The sequence below is a fragment of the Limanda limanda genome, chromosome 11, assembly GCF_963576545.1.
Source record: "Limanda limanda chromosome 11, fLimLim1.1, whole genome shotgun sequence".
NCBI classification, from domain to species: domain Eukaryota; kingdom Metazoa; phylum Chordata; class Actinopteri; order Pleuronectiformes; family Pleuronectidae; genus Limanda; species Limanda limanda.
The window spans coordinates 26,288,700-26,311,702 of NC_083646.1; the positions used below are offsets into that span (position 1 = coordinate 26,288,700).

A 23,003-nucleotide genomic window follows, 5' to 3' on the forward strand; every position below is an offset into this window, starting at 1 on the left:
TTAATCACATCTTTTAGAATTAAAGTTTGAAGTCCTAGAGCTATTTTGCACAGTTTACTTATGGCCTGGTCAGCATCATTATGTGATCTGGTATTGAAACACATCTTAGGTCATGTTTCTCTGAGGCCACATGTGTGGGCTGATGTGTAGCCACAGCAGGATGACTCTGTTTCAGGATAGATGGCCTTCTTATGTTCCTACTGTTTCCACTTGATTGCTGAAGCCTGTAGGATTTATATAGTGTAGGATGACTGTGATGGCCATCAGGAACAATGAGTGCAGTGATGCCATTAGGTATGCTTCCTTCAAATCAGGAAATGCATTCCTGTGAAGCGTGGGCCCAATATGTCGTTTTTTTTAAAATACATGGTTTAAGTTTACCGTGAAGTTTGCAGAACTTGCCTTTGTGAAATCCAAGAACATCTGCAGGCCGGATCCATATGGCTCTACAATGCAGATGATTGACACAGCATGCATGAGAGATATCCCATCATTAAGGGCAGTAGCTGGATGATTGGCAGCAGTGATGCTCTCAAGCTCTCATGTCTTTCTAAGTGGAAGGAGAGAGGGGATAGATGGAGGGCTGGAGATGATTAATGAGTGAGGAGGAGAGAGTGGAGTGTGTTAAAGGACGAGTCAATAGTTTGAGTGTGAGTGTCTGTATTTGTGTTGGACATAAACCAGTTCAGTGCACACTTCCATTCAGATTCATATCCACTCTATGCTTTGCAGATCAAACATAGAGAGTGAGCACGAACACACATACTGGCATGAATGTATTTATTTTTCCCTTCGCTCTCCCTTTCTCTCTTTCCTTTTATCACTCCCCCAACACACACTTATCCACTTAATCTAATGCAAAAATATAAGAGCGCACATGAGAACACGTTATATGTCTGAACTAGATTTGGTTCGCTGCCTCTGCAGCGGAAACCACTAAAGACCGCACTATGGTTTAACACCTGCATTCTTTCTCTTTCCATGTCCTCATGACCACAGACACAGTCTGAAGGCCAATACTAATATTTTTGATTGAGGCTGCTAATTGCATATTCAGGTCCTATAAACTTTTACATTTTCCCTAAAATATTTCCCAAAAGCATCAGTGAATTATTCATGCAACAAAGGTCCCTGAACAGAATCAAACCAGGGATGTTACATAAATGGTACATATTATATATTATCGCAGATGGCAGTATTGTGGAGTAGAAGGAAAAAAATACGTATATCCGCACATGTTGCATATTGATAAATGACTTATTCAAACAGCGTAAATACTAAGTGAAAAGTACCAGATAAATGATGGTTGGCTGAGAGTGAAGGAAAAAACGTTGAAATAGTTAGCGAAAATGTTCATCCATCCATCCATTCATCTATCTTTCCATGCCTCTTTTCCTATGATGTTCGCAGGGTAGCCTGAGTGATTGGGTGGGAGTTGGGGTACACCCTGGACAGGTCTTATAAGTTGGAATGATTAGCTAAAAGGGATCGATTATATCTAAGAAAGTTAAAAGATATTGGATAAAACATTGCATTAATTATTATTATATTATTATAACTGATAAATAAATAGTAAAGGGTCTCTATCACTTTTTTGAGTCTAAATCACCACTCAAAGCACTTTACACCACAGATTTGCCCTCTACCCATTCACTCACACGCACTTCTCTTCTTCCTCCTACACTGTCGGCACAGCCGTCAGGGGCAGTTTGGGGCTGAGTAATTAAGCCGAGTGCAAACTATTGTCTGTCAAAGAAACAAACTTGATCTTCAGACATACAGTGAACACCGGACATTTTCTGGAGGGGCTATACGTGAGATTTGGAATGTCAACAAATTTCTACTTCAACTAGATTTGAGAGCTTCTGTTGATGAGGGCCAACGCAGGTGTCAATGCAGTGGAGACAAAAACATTGAGCTTTCTGGAATAGCATTTACACAGTATATGATGTCCGGCCTCCTGCATGCTCTACCAATGCTCCGCCAAGGTGACATGTGAATGCTCCAGACAGCTTTGGTTTGGTTATACTGATATGGCCAAAGGTACAGTTCATGTAAATGTGTTGTAGACTCCAATTCACATTTTTTATTGCCTGGTCATCAGATGAAAACTTTCAAAGTAAGGTTTTGTTGCTGTTTTTACAGACTGTTTGGCCACAGACCTGTTGAAATCACTGAATGAGATTTGGTGGCCTGGGGCAAGGCTTGGTTCTGTGTTTCCTTAATTTTGTTTTCTTTAATTGATGAAGACATCCACATCTGATTGGAATAATGTGACACTTCCCTGAGGTTAACAGCTTGACTGTGTTTCAAATCAGATGTCAGATAAAACAGTCCAAAAATCCAGCTTCTGACTACATTCAAGATGCAAAATAAGCATCATTGTCCACAGCACAGTAAGTTGTAATGAGAATTTGGGAAATGCTCACCGTCATGCTGGTTAATCAGATACATGATACTGCCACGTATTCTGAATGATTTATTCTGGCTGTGCAGTGGTGACATTGTGCTTACAAAGCAAAAACTGGGTGAGAATCTATTTACACATTCTTCCTATTTGGTTTGATGACACATTTTTGCTCTTGAGTGAAGGTTTTTAACTCCTCTTTATGACAAACACTTAAACAGCAAAACATTTAAACCGCATAACTTCTCACTGTGCTTACGGAATGCATAATAAATATACAGTTATATATTGAACTTTTGTTATATTGCTATCGAATGAAATGTAATTATGGATATTGTTTTATTGTGCATCCCTAATCACAAGTGTTTTTATGAAAACACTGTAAATCTTCGGGGGATGCTAAAGACTCGGATGAGTTTACTTTTCAGTGGACAAAGTGCTTTTATTGCTTCAGAGCTTCCTGTGTTCTTGGGAGATTCCCTACTGGTGACCTCACTTGAAGGCAGATATGTAATTGGATATTTGCTCTCCTCTGTGTAAACCCCACTTTGAGACTTTCACAGCAAAAGCCAGTGTAAGTTTACCAAACAATCTTTTCCTGTGCAGCTTTAAAAGATTCCTCTGCTTCCAGCTCAGGCAGCATTTGAGCATGAAACAGTCTCTGAAACACTCTGCCTGCTGCATGCTAGATCTTTCCTTCTCGACGTGGCAGCACCAGCGAGAGGGTGAGCTGTTTGGTGGTGCGTGGTCTGGATGGTTTGCTGTTATATAACAAGCGTGGTCGGCTGGCTGATCAGAGCCTTAAAGAGCCATGGATACTGGGTCAGTCTAACTCCTCCATTAAATCCAGTGAACCAGTTACTCCACCAACCAGATGCCTGCAGCCTGATCAGTCTGCTTTTGACCTTCATAAAGGAGTTAACCCACCCCTCCCACTTTATTTCTTTCTTTTTCCCGCTCCTTTTTTTGTTTTGTATTTGTCTCCCTTCAACCCACCATTTCTCTCATCTGTGTCCTCTAATCCTAACTATGACAACTATGGGATAAATCTGTCATTCCGCTGGCCGATCCACTCTCCTACTCCCACTAGCTGTTTTTACAGAGTCTAGACACACATGCCGCTATTGATAAAACAAAAGGACGCCATGATTTCGCTGCTGGACAATGTGGACGTCGTGGAGTGTGGGTGCTCTCCTGCAGCAGGATTAAATAGACTCTCTGTTCTTCTTTGATCATAACCAGGATTTTGTTAAGTTAAGCTTGTTGTGTGTGTTTACGAAGCATCACAGTTTATGTACCTGTACATAAACATAAGGCTGGGTCTGTTTAGTAAGATATCACTTGAATCTGCATCAATGTCACAATTTTTGCGTGTGTGCATGCATGTATATATATGTGTGTGTTTATAAACACAAGAGCAGGAATGGAGAAGGAGGGAGGCATGTGACTCAGTCTTTCCTCCTGCTGTTGGCCAAAACCCACCCCATCTGGTCACTGCCAACCAAACCAGTGAACTCATCCCGAGGCTTCCTGTGATAGCAAGTTTCTAATTTTATTTTTTTGGTTTCTGCTGACTGTGACTATTTGCTTGTCTCCTTTATGAGCTTTGGTTTCCAAATACGCTTACTTTGCATGTCTGGGACACATATTGTATTCAGCTCTGAGACCTCAAGGCAGGAAACCTCTTTAATTCCAAGCCTACTGTAAATCCCTGTTTTATTGTTTTTTTCTTTTCCTTGGAGGACCACTATTCTTTCTGGTGATTGCAAAAATTAATATGATCAACTGAGAAGCTGATGTATGCTACACCTCTCCTGCAATAGACAGTATTTTCTTTGGGACCAGGTTGCACTGTGGGAGAATATGTGGCAGTAATAGTGGGGTAGAATAGATGGCGCTGGTGGCGGTATTTATGAGAACAACCTCTGCTCTCTGTTTGGGCAGCTGCAGAGAGGTTGCTGGTCTGAGGAGCTCTGACATCACCCCCAGAAGTGAATCCAGATCCACTGGCGTGTGGTGTAAGAACAGCGTGGGCGAAGTCAACCGCTGTTGAGGACTTTCTCACAGTCACGTCTAGTGTTAAGCAAGTTTCTGTCCCCCTGCAGTTTCATTTCAGGTTCATTCAAAGTCAACTTTAGTATTGGCAGCAATTGAAGAAATGCTTCTCTATGCTGCTAGCACAAAAGTTTTCCACTCTCTGCCCTCCAAGTGGCAATAATATCACTCACAATAGTTGCTTCCAGACATGAACTGAACTCCGCAGTTCCTCCGTATTTTCTCCGGAGGAGGTGCATGTATGACCGCAAATGTCCGAGTGTCATTCTCCGCAGTTTTTGCTGACTTTCTTTGCCCGGCCTCCTGTAAAGTCCATAGAAATCCAGGAGAAAGCGATGTGTGAACACAGCAGGGGGATCCCCGGTGGATTCACTGCAAGCAAGTGGGGGGGGGGGGGGGTGAAGATGCTCTCATGCGTACAGTAGCATAAATGAAAAATAGAAAACCAATATCTCCAGGTGAAAAAGCAGTGTGTTGTCAAGAAAATCACATGATCTCTCACATGAGATAATATGCCACATCTGTCTCTGTCTGCTGCACCCGGCTGCTCCACCTCTTGCCTGAATAATGCAGAGGTTTTGTTGTTGTTGTGAATGCGTCTCTGTAGAGAACCTCTCACTGTGTTTAAATAAATATGCCATAGTAAATTTGTGCAATACCGATATAAATGCCAGAGGTAAACAAATGCTCTCATTATAGTAAAGTGCATCAAAAATACTTGTTGGTCTTGTCTTAGGATTTGGGACAAAGCAAAGATGTTAGACAAAATTGTGATTTGCGAAGTGATGACTCAACTGTAGATTTTACATTAAATTACATGTTATTTGCAAATGCTTTTATCTAAAGCAACTTACAATTACTGCATTAAACATCTATGAGGGGCCATTTTTGGGGTTCAGTAACTTGCCCAAGGTCACCTCGGCAGGCGGATGGGGAAGACTGAGGATTGAACCACCAACCTTCTAGGTGGAGGACGACCGCTCTACCAAAGCCACCCCAGAGTGCTGACAAGAGTAAAGTATTAGCCTCGCAGATGTGATTTCCTGTCTTTAATGTGAAGATTTAATATCTACTTGAACATTTTAAACCTCTTTATTGCTTTTACAGCGTTTCAGTTTGACTGATGTGGTTTACCTGTGTTAAATGTCATGTGTCAGCCCATTTAGTGTGTCTTTGATCTTCTTGCACCGATGAAACACTCTGGAGCCCTTTCTTATTTTATACAGATGACTTGTCTTCAAAAAAGCTGCAGTGACCCTAATTCAACATGAATGTAATGAATGAGAGGAAAGTAAGGTTAAGATGGCTATCACCGGACATCACTTTCAGCAAGTGGTTTTACTGATAAACAAGTAACACAAGAAGGCCGTCTCTTGTCAAACCTCGCCTCTCCCTTGTGAAAAGAAAGCCCTCCCTCTCCCACACAGGGTTGAATAGAGAAGTGCTCTGTGACCACACACATCTCTGCCAGACCCATATCGCAGTGCCAAACATTTGAGCCCTCTCCCTGTTGAAGGCCTGTGGGCTTTTGTCTCCGTGTCTTATCCGCAACTGTGGTTGAGAGAGACTCAATGGGGGAAAGGCCTCTCTTGTCGTGTTAGGCTCAGGTCTCTGTCAATAGGGGCTGTTTCTCCCAGACGAGAGGGCACTTCCATTGAAGCTGCAGCTCAGCGAACACACAGGCAGGAGTTTAAAACAGCAGCAGATAAAACTATACAAATACAAATACACAATTCTTAATGATGAAAATAAGACAAAAATAACAGAGGAAATGGCCAAAGGCATCATGTGTTGTTGAATTCACTTTAGTATTAAATATCTGTTTCATTCTATCACTCTTCGGAAGAAAAAAGGTTACACCTCACCGCCAAACAATTCAGTATTTATCAATTGATAAAAGTAAGCAACAAAAACAAAATAAACATTTTTACCATACAAAAGTAGAATAAGCATGATAGAGCATCACCAGACTCATGTTTATTTTCCTATACAAATCAAATATATTCAGTTTAGGTACACTCCATACTTCCCTAGGTAATCCACACCGACCCTGCAGTGACTCTATGCCCCCTCAGGGGGGCCTTGCCCTCCAGTTTGAGAATAACTGCATTAACCCCTGAGTTGTGCTCATGTTTTTTTTTAATCAGCCAATGTTTGTGGGTCCGTTGGACCCACTGCATTATAGAGTTTTCACATCAATCATAAGAACTCTAGATAGCATATGGTTGATATTTGCATCTTTCCTATGTTCGATGACATTTATGAATAAAAGTGCTATTTGTCTTTTAGTGATAGATTAAAAAAAAAAGAATAATTATTAAGCTTTAAATAAAACAAGGACCTGAACACCACATACTGTTTGTAAGGGTGTGTGCAGTCATTAAAAATGTGATCTTTTATATGTTATTTACAGAAAATGAGCCAAGGTCAATAAGTCCGAGGTTGAAATTTTAAACATCTAAACATTGGAAACTGGCCCCACAGAACCGAACACCACAATGGTTAACCTGTATGGGTGTTTTTCTTTTGTGTGACCTGTGTCTGCATCTTGAAGGAAGTTCCACACGTACAGTCATCAAACACTTCAGGGAAAAGCAATGTGTGAGAAAAGTTTATGAACCATGTCAATATTGTGAGCCAATGGCATAACAGAATGTAACTCATTCCAGATCAGGTGTAGCTGTCTGTAATGACGGGAGGGGCCCTGCTGTCGACTGCAGTTAGACGCAGCCCTGTGTGGTTATGGGGTAGACAAATTAAAAGGTTGAAGTCGCAGCGTGTTTAACTTTTTCAGTCTTATAACTGAAAAGTTGCAACAAACCCACCCTTTGAACTCCTCGGACGCACAGAAAGGCATTTTATCGCTTTCACAAGAGCATGTTTATCTCTCTTGTTTGGCCCTCTGGTGAACTAATTAGCTGTTTCCTCTCCGCTGACTGCTTTGGGGTGGGCATGGCAGCAGTCCGAGGTTAAGGGGTGGCACTGCCCAGTGGGTAGATTACAGGTTTGGTTTGTTACCACGGCTTCTGGAACATGGAGTTGCGGGCATCACATGTGTTGGCACAGGGTGCGGGCACTTCAGATGTGGTCAGGGCCATGTGGAAGCCTTCTAGGGTTTATCCAGCCCTGCCCAGTTTAGTTTAGAGCCACAGCGGAGAGAGAGGGAGAGAGTTGGCATTACAGCAATCAAACATTTGAAAACCTGTATTCAGGCAAACAAACACAGGGATGGCTTGTGTGTATACAAGAGTCAATGTGTGTATATGTGTGCATTTTTGTGAGCTTTTCACTTTTGACCTGTGAGTATGTACTGTCGTTTGGTTTTGAAGAACATTAACCAAAAGACAACATACATCTGTGTGCATATTTGGCTCATTTACATTCATGCATATTTAGAACCTAACAAGCTGATATATTCAACAAGGCAGACGTATGGCAGGCTAGAGATTTTTGCCTCCAGGGAAGCTGATATGATGGATTACTTTGTCACGGAGAAAACATGCCACACTTTAAATGCAGTGCTTTAAATAATCTTGGAGTGAAGCCGTCATCACCCCCCCACCATCTTGGATCACCATTCCTGTATATTTACTCTGGCCGATGTTGAGACAATGGATGGATTGGATCTCTCAGAGGGTTGACTGATGGACGTGTTGATTGAGTCCAGCAGTCAACCTTGGGATTGAAGATTGGCAGCTCTTTTTATATGCTGAGGACAAGGGGGCGTTGAAAGGCCAATATTCATGTCAAAAAACAAAGAGATGTAAGATCTGGCGTCGCCGGTTCCCACGCTTTGCCAGCCAAACTCTATGAACCGTGCAATCAGTGCAAAACTGCTAATCTTTAGTGCACAGCCCTGACACCAACCAGCCGTATCTTCAATCATAAAGTCACTCTACTGGCCCCAGCCCTCCCTCATGTATGGCCACCTCCTTTGTAGGGGATGTTAATTGGTTATGTTGGTCCCGACTGCATGATGGTTTCTATTTCACATGATAGCCTTTTAGGGCCCGTAGTGCTGTGTGGCTAATCGTTCTTCATGAGCCATGGTGCACATTCATGGGTCCTCTCATTCAAAATTGACTGGCTGCAGATTTGCGGTAATAATCAATTGTATTGTAATCAAAAGGTTTTCTTCCTCTTCCTTTTTCCTCTTCAGACCATTCACCCAACATGAAGTGAATTAATTGATTCATCAGTTGTTGTATTCAAACCCATTTCTGACAACAATAGCACATCATATATGAACATGGAAGACTTTATTTGTTTGAATTAATCCCTTTATTTTAGCAACATATACATACAAATACTGCAAATAAAAAAACATACACATTTTTAATTCATGAGAAAAGAAGACTCTCAAGCCTCCCCAGCCATTTCCCCTACCGTCCCTCCCAATGATGTATCACTGAGAGGAGGAAAGCTGTTAAATGTTAAGCTCTCTTGTAAAATAAAAGGTAAAGAACGGCTCAAATCCCTTGCAGAACGAAATTACTCCATGCATGGCGTCTCTGACAACTCCTCTGCACATTTTTCTGTTCAGAGTTGTTCACTGTTCAGAGTTGTTTGACTTATAACATCTGTGTTTAAACATGCTTTTATGCATGCAGACGTAATCGCAAAACCAAAAATGATATCTGCTCACCACTGTGCAGATAGAGGGGTGGGTGAAGTGTTTGAGTCCACAGAACACTTTTGGGGTAAACAGTGTTGCAGCCAAATCCAATACAATTGAAGTAAGTGCCAAGTGGTGACCATGTCTTCAAACAGAAAAAAAACAACAGAAAAAAACAAAAAATGCCTGCATAGCGGTCCTGTGTCTTCCAAGTGTCGGTAAGACCCGACATTTAGTGTGTGCAGGAAAGAATTTGAACTTATTGAAACACACAACATTTCCACTTTTAATCATCAGAAACTGTTTGTATTTCAATCAACAATTTAGTCTTATATTTTTGGAGGAAATTATATTCCATGTTTACATAGCGCAAGATATAGTTTAATGATGATAGTGCCACCTTGTCTTAGTCGTGGACTAAAATAACATTGACCAAGTATTTTACCATAGTTTTCATGAAATTCTTGTTTTAAATCTTACAGGATTTCAGCTTTCAAGTGTGAGTTGTGAAACGGCCGTTCCACTCACAGAGAAAGTCCGAGAGAATGTTCTACATGTGCTACAAAGTGCCGCTCTGAGTGTATCTCAGCTAATGAAAGAGCAGTGTGACTCTGTGCTGGAGTTCTTTTACAGCATCATATTAAGCTCAGTTTGCCTCATGTATTTTAAGACTTTTCTCCATTTACTCCTCATGGTCAGCTGTGGCAGACAGCAGAACACTGGTGTGTCCTGAGCACATGGAGCCTGTAGTGAACAGCTGGCTCTCTGAAAAATAGAAAATCTTTTTTGATAATTGGGGAAGGTTATAATTCTGAGCTGCTTCTGCCTATTTGAGGTCCGTTAAGTACAGACTGTGTTGGGCCTCGGCGAACGGCAGCCGGATCGGGACTCGTGCTCCAGTGTCTGAAATAACCGATGACCTTTTTGCAATCATGCCTGGATAATTTAGTAATGTGAACTAAACTTTGTTTGTAAGGATTCATCTTTGCACGTTATTCTGTGTTAGCCTATGTCATAACATACATTATAAATCCTGACGGATTGTAAACACATAGCCCGTTTCTTTCAGATGTTCTGACAAACTGGAAATAGCTATTTTTTTCCCTCAGGAGTCACTGTGCTTAAATCTAAAATCAGTCATTTGTGATCCGCCTGCTTTTTTATTCATTATAATTTAAGTCGTATAAGAATTTGGAAGTGTGTCTGTGGTCGGCACTGATGGCTCGTCTGACGTCACAACCACTGAAGTTTCTTCCCAATGCCTCATTCTGTGTCGTGTGCTTTTCTTCTTCCTTCTAATAGTGCGTCTCGTGTGATCAAGCACATTTTTACAACCTCAGGACTGTTTTAACACAGCCAGATACACAGAAAGTGCCGGTGGCTTGGAAAGGCTGTAGGCTGTGGCGCCGGGGCCAAGCATCCGTGGATGTGATCCAAAACAGAGACTGTCACAGCGCAGCTCTGCTTCTGTCTCAGCAGTCAGCAACAGTAGCTGGTGTGTTGAGGCTGAGGCTTCACCGGGTCGCTAGTCTTTTATAGATGGAGAAAGGCCCTCCAGATCATGCCTGACTTGCAGATAATAGAAGAGAATGTTGTCCTCATTTAAAATATGGAGTCATGATGGGGACAGGGTGCTTTGGGGGCAACCCCCATTCATTTTGTATAGGCAGATGAGCATTAGCTGAAGTACATTAATCTCATACTATTGCTTTTTGACGTCTCATTTAGGCCCAAGGGTTAGGGTCTCTCTCCCAGTTTGCCAGTTATTTGACAATCTGGGTACCCCTAGGTATGAAGTGAGTGTCGGAAAAATCGCCGCTCCAAGGGCTATAGGGAGTCTACTCTGTGGAAAAGATCAGAGGTCAGACTCCTCAGTGTGTTTTTTAAAATGTTCCCCTTCAGAGGTCAAGGGTGAGCGAGATAAAAGCTGAAGTAAAGGTCAAAGCAAGGCAAGTTATTTGTCTGGGCCTCATTGAGTGCATGTGCGTGTGTGTTTGTGTTTGAGGTTGTGTATGTGAAGACATCCACCAGTGTATGAGCTAACGGCATCCTGTCTGAACACATCGATCCCCTCTGAGAGCAAACACTGACAGATCAGACACGTTTGACCACCTCCTTCATCACTCAGGAATGTTTGCACAGGAAAATATTCAATTGTTCAAAGTTCAAGCAGAGTTTTCAGAGCGTAGCTAAACTAGGGAGATTCGTAAATACCAGGCGAGCAGAAATAACCATGATTACGATTGTTTTACACACAGAAAATAAATGTATATTTTTACCAAGAAATTGATACACAGTTTTATATATATTATTTTGCAGTTTTATTTTATTGTGGTTTACTGAACTTTACTTTAGCATTTCCTAAATTATAATGCCTTTAGAACACATTGCTTAGTGCTTTTAGATATACATTGATGTCATGGTTTAGAGACATCTGAAAGCATCAGTACAAGCATCAGCCCTGTAGGGCCTAAGATGGTTCAAACACTGGGTGTGTTTTTTATAGTCTATATTAATCTGGTAATAGAGATGATTCAAAACCAGGATTAATATATTTGGTAAAAGAACGGTTATATAATTGAGTTTACAGCTAAAAAAATGCATTTAAGTGTGCAACATTTGTTGAGGTTGGTAGAGTAGAAGAACTGTATTCACAGTTTAACCTCCTTAAATTGAAATCTTTTAAAACTCCTCCTGCAGTGTAGAAACTTATAAGCATATTTTTTATCCCTGCGATACTTCCCCTGATTATTTTTAACTCTTTCTAAGATAAAACGTTTAAGTGCTTAAGGCCAATGCCGAAATTTGCTAATCACATGTTTTGTATTAAAAATACAACATTTACCTCTGAAATATGAAGTGAGAAGTAGCATAACATAGAAATAATTAGGTTAACTAGGCCTAGAAACTGTATTTAAATAAGAACTTGTGTAAATGTACTTTTCAGGTTTCTTCCTGTTAAATTTCACTGTGGGAACTGTTGTCTTTTATTTGGTAAGATCTTGACCTTACTAAATAAAGTGCCTTGTTGTAATTTATGTTGTGATTGGTTGTTACACAATAAAACTGAATTTAACGTAAAATAATACGCCTTAGCAAACAGCATGACATTACCTGACCAAACAGAGAACAGAACAAATCAAGTATGAATAAGTCTGTTATGCATCACCATGTGTGTATGAATACCAAAACTAAAGGGAAAAGACCTATCCTATCCAAACAACCTTCAAACTTACCTGAGTTTGTCTGAACAAGTCTCCAAAAAAGCTTCAGTTTTGTGTTGTGCGTCAGTCTGAAGGTCATACGGGACCTTATTATTGAACCAGGCTTGAGCCATCATGAATGAAAGGCCACTGTTTGAGACTTAAAAATTAACAGGAAAGGACACACTGGGCAGGACTGGGCAGCATGACTCAAGTCTAACAACTGCTGAAATGACTTAGAGTGGTGTGTCCCTGAGCAAGGCATTCAAGACCAAGTGGTATCTTCTTCTTCTTGATATCCAAAGAAGGTAGAGATTGTGTTAGCCTGTGTTAGGATAGTTGAGGATAACCAAGTTGGTTTCTGTGTGTGTCTATAGGGCCTGGCTTTCACCCTTGAGGAGCGTCACCAGCTGGGGATCCACGGCCTGCTGCCCCCCTGCTTCATCAGCCAGGACGTCCAGCTGTTGAGAGTTCTTAAGAACTATGACATGAAGAGAGACGACTTGGACAGGTAAGATGACCACGGGTCAAAGTCTCTTCATGGTGTCATTACGTTGACTTGGTATCTTCTATGAACACCAAATCGGCAGAGTTGAATTCCTGCTGATTCCCCGAGACTGATCCCCTGCGTGCACACTGAGACATCGAACATCTGGTAGCTGTCAAAACGCGAGTGGCAGATTAGTGATCAGCCCTTAGAGATCTTCATCCATCCCCAAACAGCATGTATTTTACTGAGCAAATCAATGCACTGTTCTCTCCTCTCCTTTTTCCCCCTTTTCTCCATCCACTCCCTGTGCCCCTTCATCCTGTTGGCATTATGTAATGAGTGTACCCGCACTGGGCTCTTTGATCAACAAGGTCAGGCCTCTAACTTCGGTCAGAGCCTGGTTTACTGGTTTGAATTATATGCTGAATGCTTAATATTATCTTTCCGTGAAATTGCTTCTTATTCCAGTCTCCATCATGGACTCTGACATCTCCTCATGTAAGAGTGAGCTGCCTGTGCGACAGGGTCAACAGTCGCTCTGTTTTTTGCTGTAGCAACATGACGGCATCAGCATCTACAAACATTCATTATGAGCCATTCCCATGCAGCGTCAATGTCACTGACAAGCTTTGGGCTTTGATCCAGTGGATTAAACGCTGTTATTTGCCTGCCGTTGTTATAACCTGCTGTGTTTACATGCCGTCTGCTCCCTGACTCTCAACCCCCCACTGGTATTCACTGCCAGACACTGTCATTTATTCTTTACAACCATAATTTGGAACTTTCAAAACTTCCCGTTCTATTTTAACCGGTTATCTTAATTCCCACGTTCTTTTCATTTTCAGTGGAATTTGTCGTGGTTTTGAATTATTGTGACAAATTGGGGAACAGCACTGTGTTTAGGATTTGAGATGATGGAGCAGGTTAAGTATCAACATTGACTGTGTCAACAAGTGTCAACAGAGGAAATGGATGTTCAAAAGCTTTGCCAATGAAAATAGTTCAGTGTATAAAATGCAACAGCGAAGGGGAAACCTTGTAGTCAGTGAGGTTCTTAGACGGCAGTAACAGGCCAATAATGAGCCTGACAGACTAGAGCCGGTTCATCGCTCATGCTACAGTAGATGGAGATAGATTATGTCCTGGCTTCCTCAGTAGGTTGACTTTAAAGGAAACGCTGCAATCACTAAGGCAGCAGGGTTACTCCTCTGTTAAGCAGTGTGCACCAATAATATTCCTGTTTCCTGGATGTGGGTTATGTTCACTTCTTTTAAGGCTAAGAATAGAGAGAGAAAGTGATATGTAACAGTATGAAGTCAAACATTAGTTTTAAGCAGTAACTCTGTGGCTTGTATTTGACCAAGTGATTTTGTTACAATTTGTTTGATGAGTGAAGTCAACTAAATGTTTAAACTGAGAAAACTATTTTGTTGTCTGAATTCACATTTTCTCTTTGCGTAGTTGGGGAGTTTGCCTGTTACAAATACATTCCAGCTATCTCGTCAAACTGCCTCAATCCTATTGATTATTTGCTATCATTAACTAACCTGGTTTTCTCAAATTGTATTATTTATTATTATATTTAGCCCATGAGGTGTTGATAAATAATATTAACAAGAAAATGCTCATCACTTTTTCCTTAGGTCCAAAGTGACTTCTTGAGAACCCTAAAATATTTAGTTTACCATCATGTAAGATGACAACAAGCAGGGTATTCTTACATTTACGATACAGGAATTTAAAAAGTTCTGGCCTTCTTGCTCGAAAAAATACTTAATCAATGTACTTTTCCAATTTTCTTCAACTATTTGATGAACTGATAAATTGATACAAATACTATACTTGAGTCTATCAAGCAAATTATCACTCTGTGGAAAAAAGAATAATTCAAGTCCAAACATTACGATATACAGAAACCTTTCATTTGACAAATTACATGTGGCAGATTCTTATTTCATTTAAACAGTTTTCTTCAAGAGCAGCTGTCATCACCGTGCATTATGCTGCAGCCGCTGTGGCCTAACATATAGCAGAGAGGGTGTGCAGGCTTTGTAGCCCCTCAACAAGAGGTACCTGGTGCGCCTGGCTTTATGGAAACTTCTCTGATTAGGAAAAGAGCCCTCTCTGGCGTGCGCTGCTTAATTTGGCTCATATGCGAGCCCTCAGTTCTCGGTCATTCTGCAATGAGAACAAAGGACTTGTGTGGGCTATCAAAGAGGCTGATTATTTTTTTTCTGCGTTTAGCCAATCAGCCTCATCATAAACAAAAATACCATAAGAGGTAGTTACTGTACATCAGAGCAAAGTTTCACAGTATTTTTTAGCATGAATGTGGCCTAACTCTCACAAAATCTCCCAGTTCCTCAAATCTTACTGGTTTTTCTCATTCACAAACACGCAGGAATTAACATCTGACTTTAATAATCCCGTTCTCAGTTCAGCAGGTATGAGTCCTCAAGCTGGTAAAGATTAACATGAGGTGTTTTTCTCCCTACTCCTCGCTGTCATTCACAGATATGTGTTCCTTATGGGGCTCCAGGACCGCAGCGAGAAGCTCTTCTATCGGGCACTAACGTCAGACATCGAAAGGTTTATGCCCGTCATTTACACCCCCACCGTTGGCTTGGCCTGCCAGCAGTACGGCCTGATATTTAGAAGACCGAGGTGAGTCACCATCACAACACTTTCCTCCCTCTTGAGCTACGAAACAGTACATTCCCAAGCAAACTGACCTAATTTACATTGAGATTTTACTCATCCAATTTCTCACTGCTGGGAACAGGAAGTTGCCGATGCTGTTTTCTTACTCAATTCCCACCCAGTCAATCTTCCACCACTCAGTTATTACGTGTTTTTTATGGTATTGGCTCCTTTGTTCTTTCTTCTACTGTTGAATGTTGGCTGAAAGGCACCAATGTTCCACTGCCTCAGGCTGGTTCTTCACAAGCTGCTGAGAACTTCCTGGTCACAGGTTTAGTCCAGTAATATGGAACTTTATGTATTTTGTGAACTCAAGAAAGACTTAACCAAGTTGAGCATGTCTCTAATTTGTGCAAAAAACCCTCAGAGTGGAGACAGAAAAAATACACTTAAAATACTGCAATCGTTTCTTTTTTACTTGGCTTACAAAGTGTTTATATAGATGAACGCAAAATGTGACAAAATGCAACAGAAACTGTAAATAAATCATTATGTACAAAATGAAAATAAGTGGCAAATTATATCAACAGATCTATGTGATCCTCCTGCAAATTCTGCATCCCATTCTTGAGAGCATGATATCTCAAGAATGCCTTGAGGGAATTTCTTAATACTTTGTATAAACATCCACTTTAATAGGAACCGATTAGATTTTGGTCAAATGTCAAGGTCAGTGGACCTCACAATCTCTTTTTTGCATTGGAACCATGATATCTTAAAAATGACTCAAGACTATCCTTTCAGATTTGACACAACTGTGGACTTTGTCACAAATGCCACTTGACTCGCAGATTCATCTTTTGGATTTGACCAGAGTCATAGAATAAGTGATCAGGGCTCAGGGGTCAAAGGTCAATCCAGAGTCTGGATCAAAATAAGTTGAAATTGCAGTTATGGTGCCACACAAATTCACAGTACAGTGTTTCTAGTTCAACTTTTTTGGCATAAAAAAACCCCTCAAAATGCTGGTTGTGTTTATCTACTTGCAAAAACCTTTACATCCAGACTGCGAAGGTCAGACAATAGCCTTAACGGTTTTTGTCCCCCCAAAGAGTGGCAATCGATCAGCGTCTGGAAATGTATGCATTTTATTCCTGCCACTGTATTCACGGTGGCTTAGCTAAACAGCACACGGCAAATATCATACAGTGGGTTCATCTGAACATCTGAGGTGGGTTCATCTACAGGACATACAGATTGACATACAAACAACAGATACAAATCTTCTTGGAGTCCTTGTTTCACCCAAGGCTCCAGTAATTGGTAAAGCTGTTGTAGGTCTCAAAGCTGTGATTTGACGTGTTCAGGCGAAACCAAAAGGCAGTCTTGAATGTGTATGTAATGTTAGAGCTGGTCGTAGATGCTATAAAATCTGAACCAATTTTGGAGGTTGCGGTGACTCAAGCAGCTGGAGTTTGGTTAGACAGCTCAGTCTGAGGAGAACTGCTGAAATCCGTTCAGTGTTCACCTTAAGTAGCTCTGGCTCTAGCAGATGTTCATTGGTTTCCTCCCTTCTGCTAATAAAAACACACTTTGACTCTCTCCCTCCATCACACACACACACACACACACACACACACCTGCACTTGTATCTTTTTTCCATCGTGTAGGTTCATCAGGTCCAAGTCGCTCACTATCTGACAGACTCTCCCTAAGCAGTTCCTAATAGATACTGAGATGGTGATAGTGCTTTTTTCCCAGTGATGCATTCCAGGCCACATTCTGTTTCACCTCCCTGCATTTACTCTCACCTATGTGGTTGCAACTGCTGGTTTATTTTCATTCTAAAAAGACTGATAGGAGAAAGACCACCCTGGTCAACAGTTATTCATCATTCAAGTTCAGTTCCACTTTAATTAGTGCCTCCTTTTAGAGAACAAAAAAGGACCATAATTGGATATCAGAAAGAGAAATGTCAGTTGCACTTTCATAATGATAAAGGGAACAACCATATAACTTCTCTGAGTACATCATACCTTTAGCATTGCCAGAAACAGTTCCCTCAGTATTGGATTTGTTTGTCTATTCCCTCCATGGATGTGTTTGGTAAGCTGTGAAACCCATGTTTTCATAATTAGGTCCAAGCAGTTTTTTTTATGAATTATTACCTTGGGCACATTTTAAATACTTGAAAAACCAAGTTCTCCCATGCACATTGCTCTGTTACCCAACAGCGCTGTGTTTCCCTGTCCCTGCACAGCTATGTGGAAAATATTCCTAGCATGCTTCCCTTCCTCTCACACCGAGCTGGCTGGAGGAGTCATTTTATGCACTCCCTCAGTCTCCCAGCACAGTGGGCCAGGACCTGCTGCCAGGGCCCCGAGGCTGAGAGAAGGGCCTCTGTGAAATGTGCATCAAGGGGTCAGTCAGCAGAATACGCTGGGGACAAAGCAGACAGTCTCTGAAAATCTCAGGCTGTTTCTCTATTCTGACCATGACTGAGAAGAAGAAAAGGAAAATAGATTTATATATATATATATATATATATATATATACAGTGGCTGCTAAATATCTTACCGTCCCTCAACAAATATGTTTGGTTTTACGTGTGATATTTTAACAGCTGTTGCAAAGTCATGGAATTTAGTCCTGAAAGTTAGATCCTAATTTACTAAGGTGATCCCCTGACCCTTTCTCTAGCCCCATGAGCAGGTTCAACTTTTCACTTATCCTTGAAATATCTCTCCTGATTGGTACAAAGTTGTGTAGAGATATTCATGGTTCCAGAATGGATTGATATGAGGTTGTCAATTTTTGGGCCTCAGTTAATCTTTCCAAATATTGGTTGGATTGTGACCAAATTTGGTAGAAACATCCACTCCTCAATCTGAATTAATTGAAATAACTCATCACATAACTTTTTGCCATCATCGAATTCAAAATTTCTCTACTTCACAAATACCCAATACAACACTCCTTTTGTTACGCCCACATCATTTGCTTCCATGCAGAGAAGCAACTTTCATATGGCGGTTTATTATGATGTGCATGTATGATATTATCTTCCCCAAAACACACCCATCATTCGAGGGCTTTCACACCTATATTATTTTGTCGAAATTTTTTGACTTTTCAGTTAAATCTAAAATAGCCTTGCGGCAAAGAGGTAGTCTCAGTCTGAATCAAATGAACCATGTTTCAGTTTGTTTGCGGTGTGGAAACATTTTGGACAATGGCATTAAACAATAGAGGGGAGAAAATGAAGGAAAAGTGGCTCACAGGATTGCTTAAATCAAGGTGGATGACATTTTGATATTTTTCTCGTACTAATACCAAAAGGATATTACAGTGGCCACGTAATTAAAAAAGTGAACTGGCTCATTCATTTTCTTTTTGAATTCAAAAGCCATCTATCCACTTTAATCAAAAAGGTTTACGTAGATAGATAGACGCAGCACACATAGATGATGACAACAGGACTTACATGTCATACAGCTCCCTAAATTGCAATGTGAAACCAAAACTAACTGGATCAAATGTAAACAATAAAACAAAGACATCAACCTTGGTTTGAAACATGCTCTAGTCTTTCAGGTGCAAAGTGACTAAGTGCAGCCCTGAGCTTGTATCATTAAAATAGAGGACGTAGTCTTGTTTAATTCTACAGCATTGTGCGAAAAGATTGTAAACTTAGTCAATATCATGTCAGCTAAACAGCTTTATGATAGCATTGACACTTTGAGCGTGTTAGCATGGTCATGTTATTAATTCCAAAGCCTTAAATGCCTAGTTACAGCGTCACAGAGGTGATAACCAGGCTGCAAATGTCTCACGTCTCTAATCTTTCAAGGGCGCGATTTTTAAACATTCTGTTTCTATCTATGTCTAAGTAGCAGAGTTTTTTTAGTCATTATCCTCTTCTAAAATGCCTGCGTGTGTGCATGTTTTCCAGTGGGACCACCATAGCAGCAGATTAGGTGTCTAATCACTGGCTTCTAGTCATAAAGATGTTCTGTTAGGAAGCAGCAGCCTTGCTTTGTCTTGCCTGATTTGACCAGCTAATCTGCCTCATGAAGACTAAACACTCCGACACCGGGCTCTGTACCTGAGGCCAAAGGTCAAGCGCCATTAAGTGTCAAATAACGGCTGATTCACTGATCTTTAGACGGGGCAGACGCAGGAAGGCAAGCCGCACAAAGGAACACATTCACTTCATCAGAAGATTAGTGGACATGCTTACTCTTTAATGGTTTGTAAGCTCATGAGCGAACACTGTGTTTAAGTAGAGAACGTTTCTATGTCTCCATCTCATGAAGTTTGTTTCTGTTTTTCCCCATAACTGTGGGTTGTCTGTTGTTTTTTTAACTGAGAGTGCTCAATTGTGAAAATTGAGAATGTTTTATCGCAGAAAAATATCCTCAGTATTGCAGGAAAATAATCTTATTCTATTTCAGCCATTTCCAGTGCCACTGTGCTTCTGTGGTGCACTGCCAAGAAGTGTTTAAATAAACTTGTAATGAGCCCATTTAAAGTAAGAGACTGCATGTTCAAGGAGCTCTCAGGGTAAATGACATGAACCAATCCATCTTACTGATGGAGATGGATGATCATTGGCAGCCCATTACAGATTCCTTGTTTAGGGTCAAGGGTTATTAACTCTGTTGTAACTACAGTTACCTGTAAGGAGCTGGAAAGTGTAAAACATACACATTCTTTAACTCCCCAGAGTTAGCTTTGGGTGAAGACCAGATGTTTTTTTTCTTTCACCACTCATACAGACATACCGTAGCTTTTGCTGCCTACAGATTCATTATATCTGTTTAATATTAACGGCCAATGCCATGTTGTAAACAGGGTGTAACTGGGATTTCCACTTATCCCTGCACACCCTATCAAAATTTCACAAGTTTATATGATAAGTCAGGATAAGTCAGAAAGCTTAGGTATATTTACTGAATATGCACTGTGAATATGCACAGTGTATAAAGTAGATAACAGTGAGCAGCATAGCATGTTAAATTTAAACCGAGTGAGAAAAACCACAAAACCAGCAATGACTTCATTATACAAACAAGTGGTACCCTTACTCACACTAAAGGCTCTTATATACTACTACGTGTCCGTTTCTCGGAGAGGTCTCAGCGGGGGGCAAAGATTCTTTTTGATTTTTACTTCTCCGTCAGTCTACGTCGGAAAAAATTCACCGCCAAACCCATAGGTGGCGCAACGGATGACGAGCTCAGAGAAGCCTACCCCATTTGGGAAGAAGAAGTCCACGTGTCTCTGTTTACATGTTAGCTTGCGTCCCACACACTGAACCATGGCAACTAACAGAACTAAATAAAGTGACACCCAGCGTGTCAAGATGCTGATGTAATCGTTTCTTAGCGCAGCGGTTCCCCGGTCTTGTTTCCGAACTGTGTTGCTGATTCCACAGCTTGAATCTGCTTGAGGCTACATGTAGCTAGAAGCTACACGGACCTAGCTCCCCCCAGCTTCCACACACAGTCAGCAGGGACTCCCGGCACTAACAACTACTATCCAGTGTTTGCTTTTAACCTGACGGTATTATAGAAACAGTGTCATGATAGAAGTGGAATTAAAGTCGTGACGGCGGGTTCTTGCACTGTTACCACCGCAGTTAGCATGGTGGCTAGCCTAGCCCGCTAGCCTAGCCTGCTAGCGCCGTTTTGAAAGCTCGTTATAACCGTATGTGACCGTGCACACATGCCCTCAGTGCTCTAACGAGCCACCGTCAGCCGGACAACTCCGCTGGCTTAACACACACGTCACATTAATCGTAGAATCATAGTTGTGTTCGTGTTTTTTGCTACAAGTAACCAGGAAGTTTGAGGTCCGGAAATACGGAAATGACGTCATACGGAAATGATGTCGTTCGCGGACCAATCACAGCCAAGAGCGGTCCGTCGGGTCTCCAACATGAAGACGGATAGTTAGAAAAATCAGACGTGTACGAAAAGCTGTCCGAAGCCCTCGGAGAGGGCGTTTCACGACGGATAGGGCGGTCTTATCTGTCCGTAATAGAAACAACGGAGAGGCATAAATTGGCCTTAAGGCCCAATCCGATTTCACCCCTTGGCCCTACCCCTAGGGCATGTCACTGTAATAACACTGTTGAGATCTTAAATATACCAATGTTGTTGTTTGCAGTTATTAAAGTGACAAACCTACAATATCCAAATAACAGCAATGCTAATGCAGGTGAATCAATGACATTTGAAATTGAAAATGCTTGGATTCTCTGCATTATTTCACATATGAAATGTGACGATGAATTAATGTGAAAATTCCGGATTATCATTACATGTTACATTACATGTCATTTGGCGGACGCTTTTATCCAAAGCGACTTACAATTAGTACATTCGACATCTATGAGGTTGCAATTGAGGGGTTCCGTTTCTTGCCCAGGGAGACTTCGGCATGCAGATGGGGAAGACTGAGGATCGAACCGCCGAACCTCTGGTTGTAGAACAACCCCTCTGCCAAGCCCCCCCATGCAAAAAAAAGATCGGTAGCATTGGTAAAAATTCATCATTGTCGCACCAGGACACATGTTAAGTTATTATGATGAAGTTTGTTTGTCAGTCGCATTTATATCATCCTAATGCTGTAAGTACTTACTCACACACCAGATTTGCTACAAAACATTAGGTACTTGTCCTGAAGTAATTTGAGACTTTCCTATAAAAAATTTGCCTAAACATCATCTGTGTTCCATTTTATTGTTAGGCAATCTTCAGCAACGTAGTAATTATGCCTGGAGCAAAGAAGAAAGTTAGGTGAGCAACACAGTCCTTGCTCAGAGGAAAGCAGGTAGCAATCTGAAATGATCCACACAGGCTATATGTTAGAACAGCAAATGTCTGAGTATGTGGCCACGGACATTCTCTGGAGTTTTTTCTGGCAGCCCCCCTGGTAAATACTGAGGAGAATGTCTGAGTGAGCCAATGTGAGAATACAGCACTGTATTGTCTGGAGAATGAACTGTGCAGTGATGTGTGTCTGATCTGAACAACTCCCGCTTGCAATTTTCATATGTGAAAGGCAAAGTCTTGACCCAATTGTTTCTGGAGTTGATATCTGAAAGTGGCTATATACTGAGTTTAGCTGGTCATTCATCATAATGAAAGTAATCTGTGATGATGGGGGCTAGAGGTATTGTCTGGGAAAAGCAGCTGGGTTTTGGGTTTCTGGAGCGTAACTGGATTTGGATTTGGGATGGTGTGTAGAGCATAACTGGTCCTCCTAGGTTAAAAGAGGCAACAAAAAAGTTATAGACTACAAAGTGTGTTCACCAATATATGGACCCACTGCGGGAGACAGATTTTTACAGATTATAATTATTAAATGATGATCCAGTAAAACACCACAATATCAGTTTAAAACGTCAAGAGTCTTGAGGTCCTGGTACTTGGTTAAATCAGTGGGTTTTCAAGGTCATCCTCTGAAGTTGCCTCGGCCACTTCTGAAGTGGCACGTGCTGGATGATGAAGTGTTCCAACCTTGCAGATTAGGGGCTTTTGAGCTGTAATCTCACACCCTTCAGGCCCACACACAGTGCTACACTGC

At 41.2% G+C, this 23,003-nt stretch overlaps 1 protein-coding gene across 2 annotated transcripts in view; it reads left to right on the forward strand.

Moving 5' to 3' along the window:
* me1 (malic enzyme 1, NADP(+)-dependent, cytosolic) overlaps positions 1-23,003 on the forward strand; it is an 82,202-nt gene that overhangs the window by 15,181 nt on the left and 44,018 nt on the right. For both annotated transcript variants that reach the window (XM_061081108.1, XM_061081107.1), the window contains exons 2-3: positions 12,658-12,791; positions 15,285-15,434. In XM_061081108.1, coding sequence (XP_060937091.1) covers positions 12,658-12,791; positions 15,285-15,434 — 284 coding nt within the window. The remainder of the gene's footprint in view (positions 1-12,657; positions 12,792-15,284; positions 15,435-23,003) is intronic.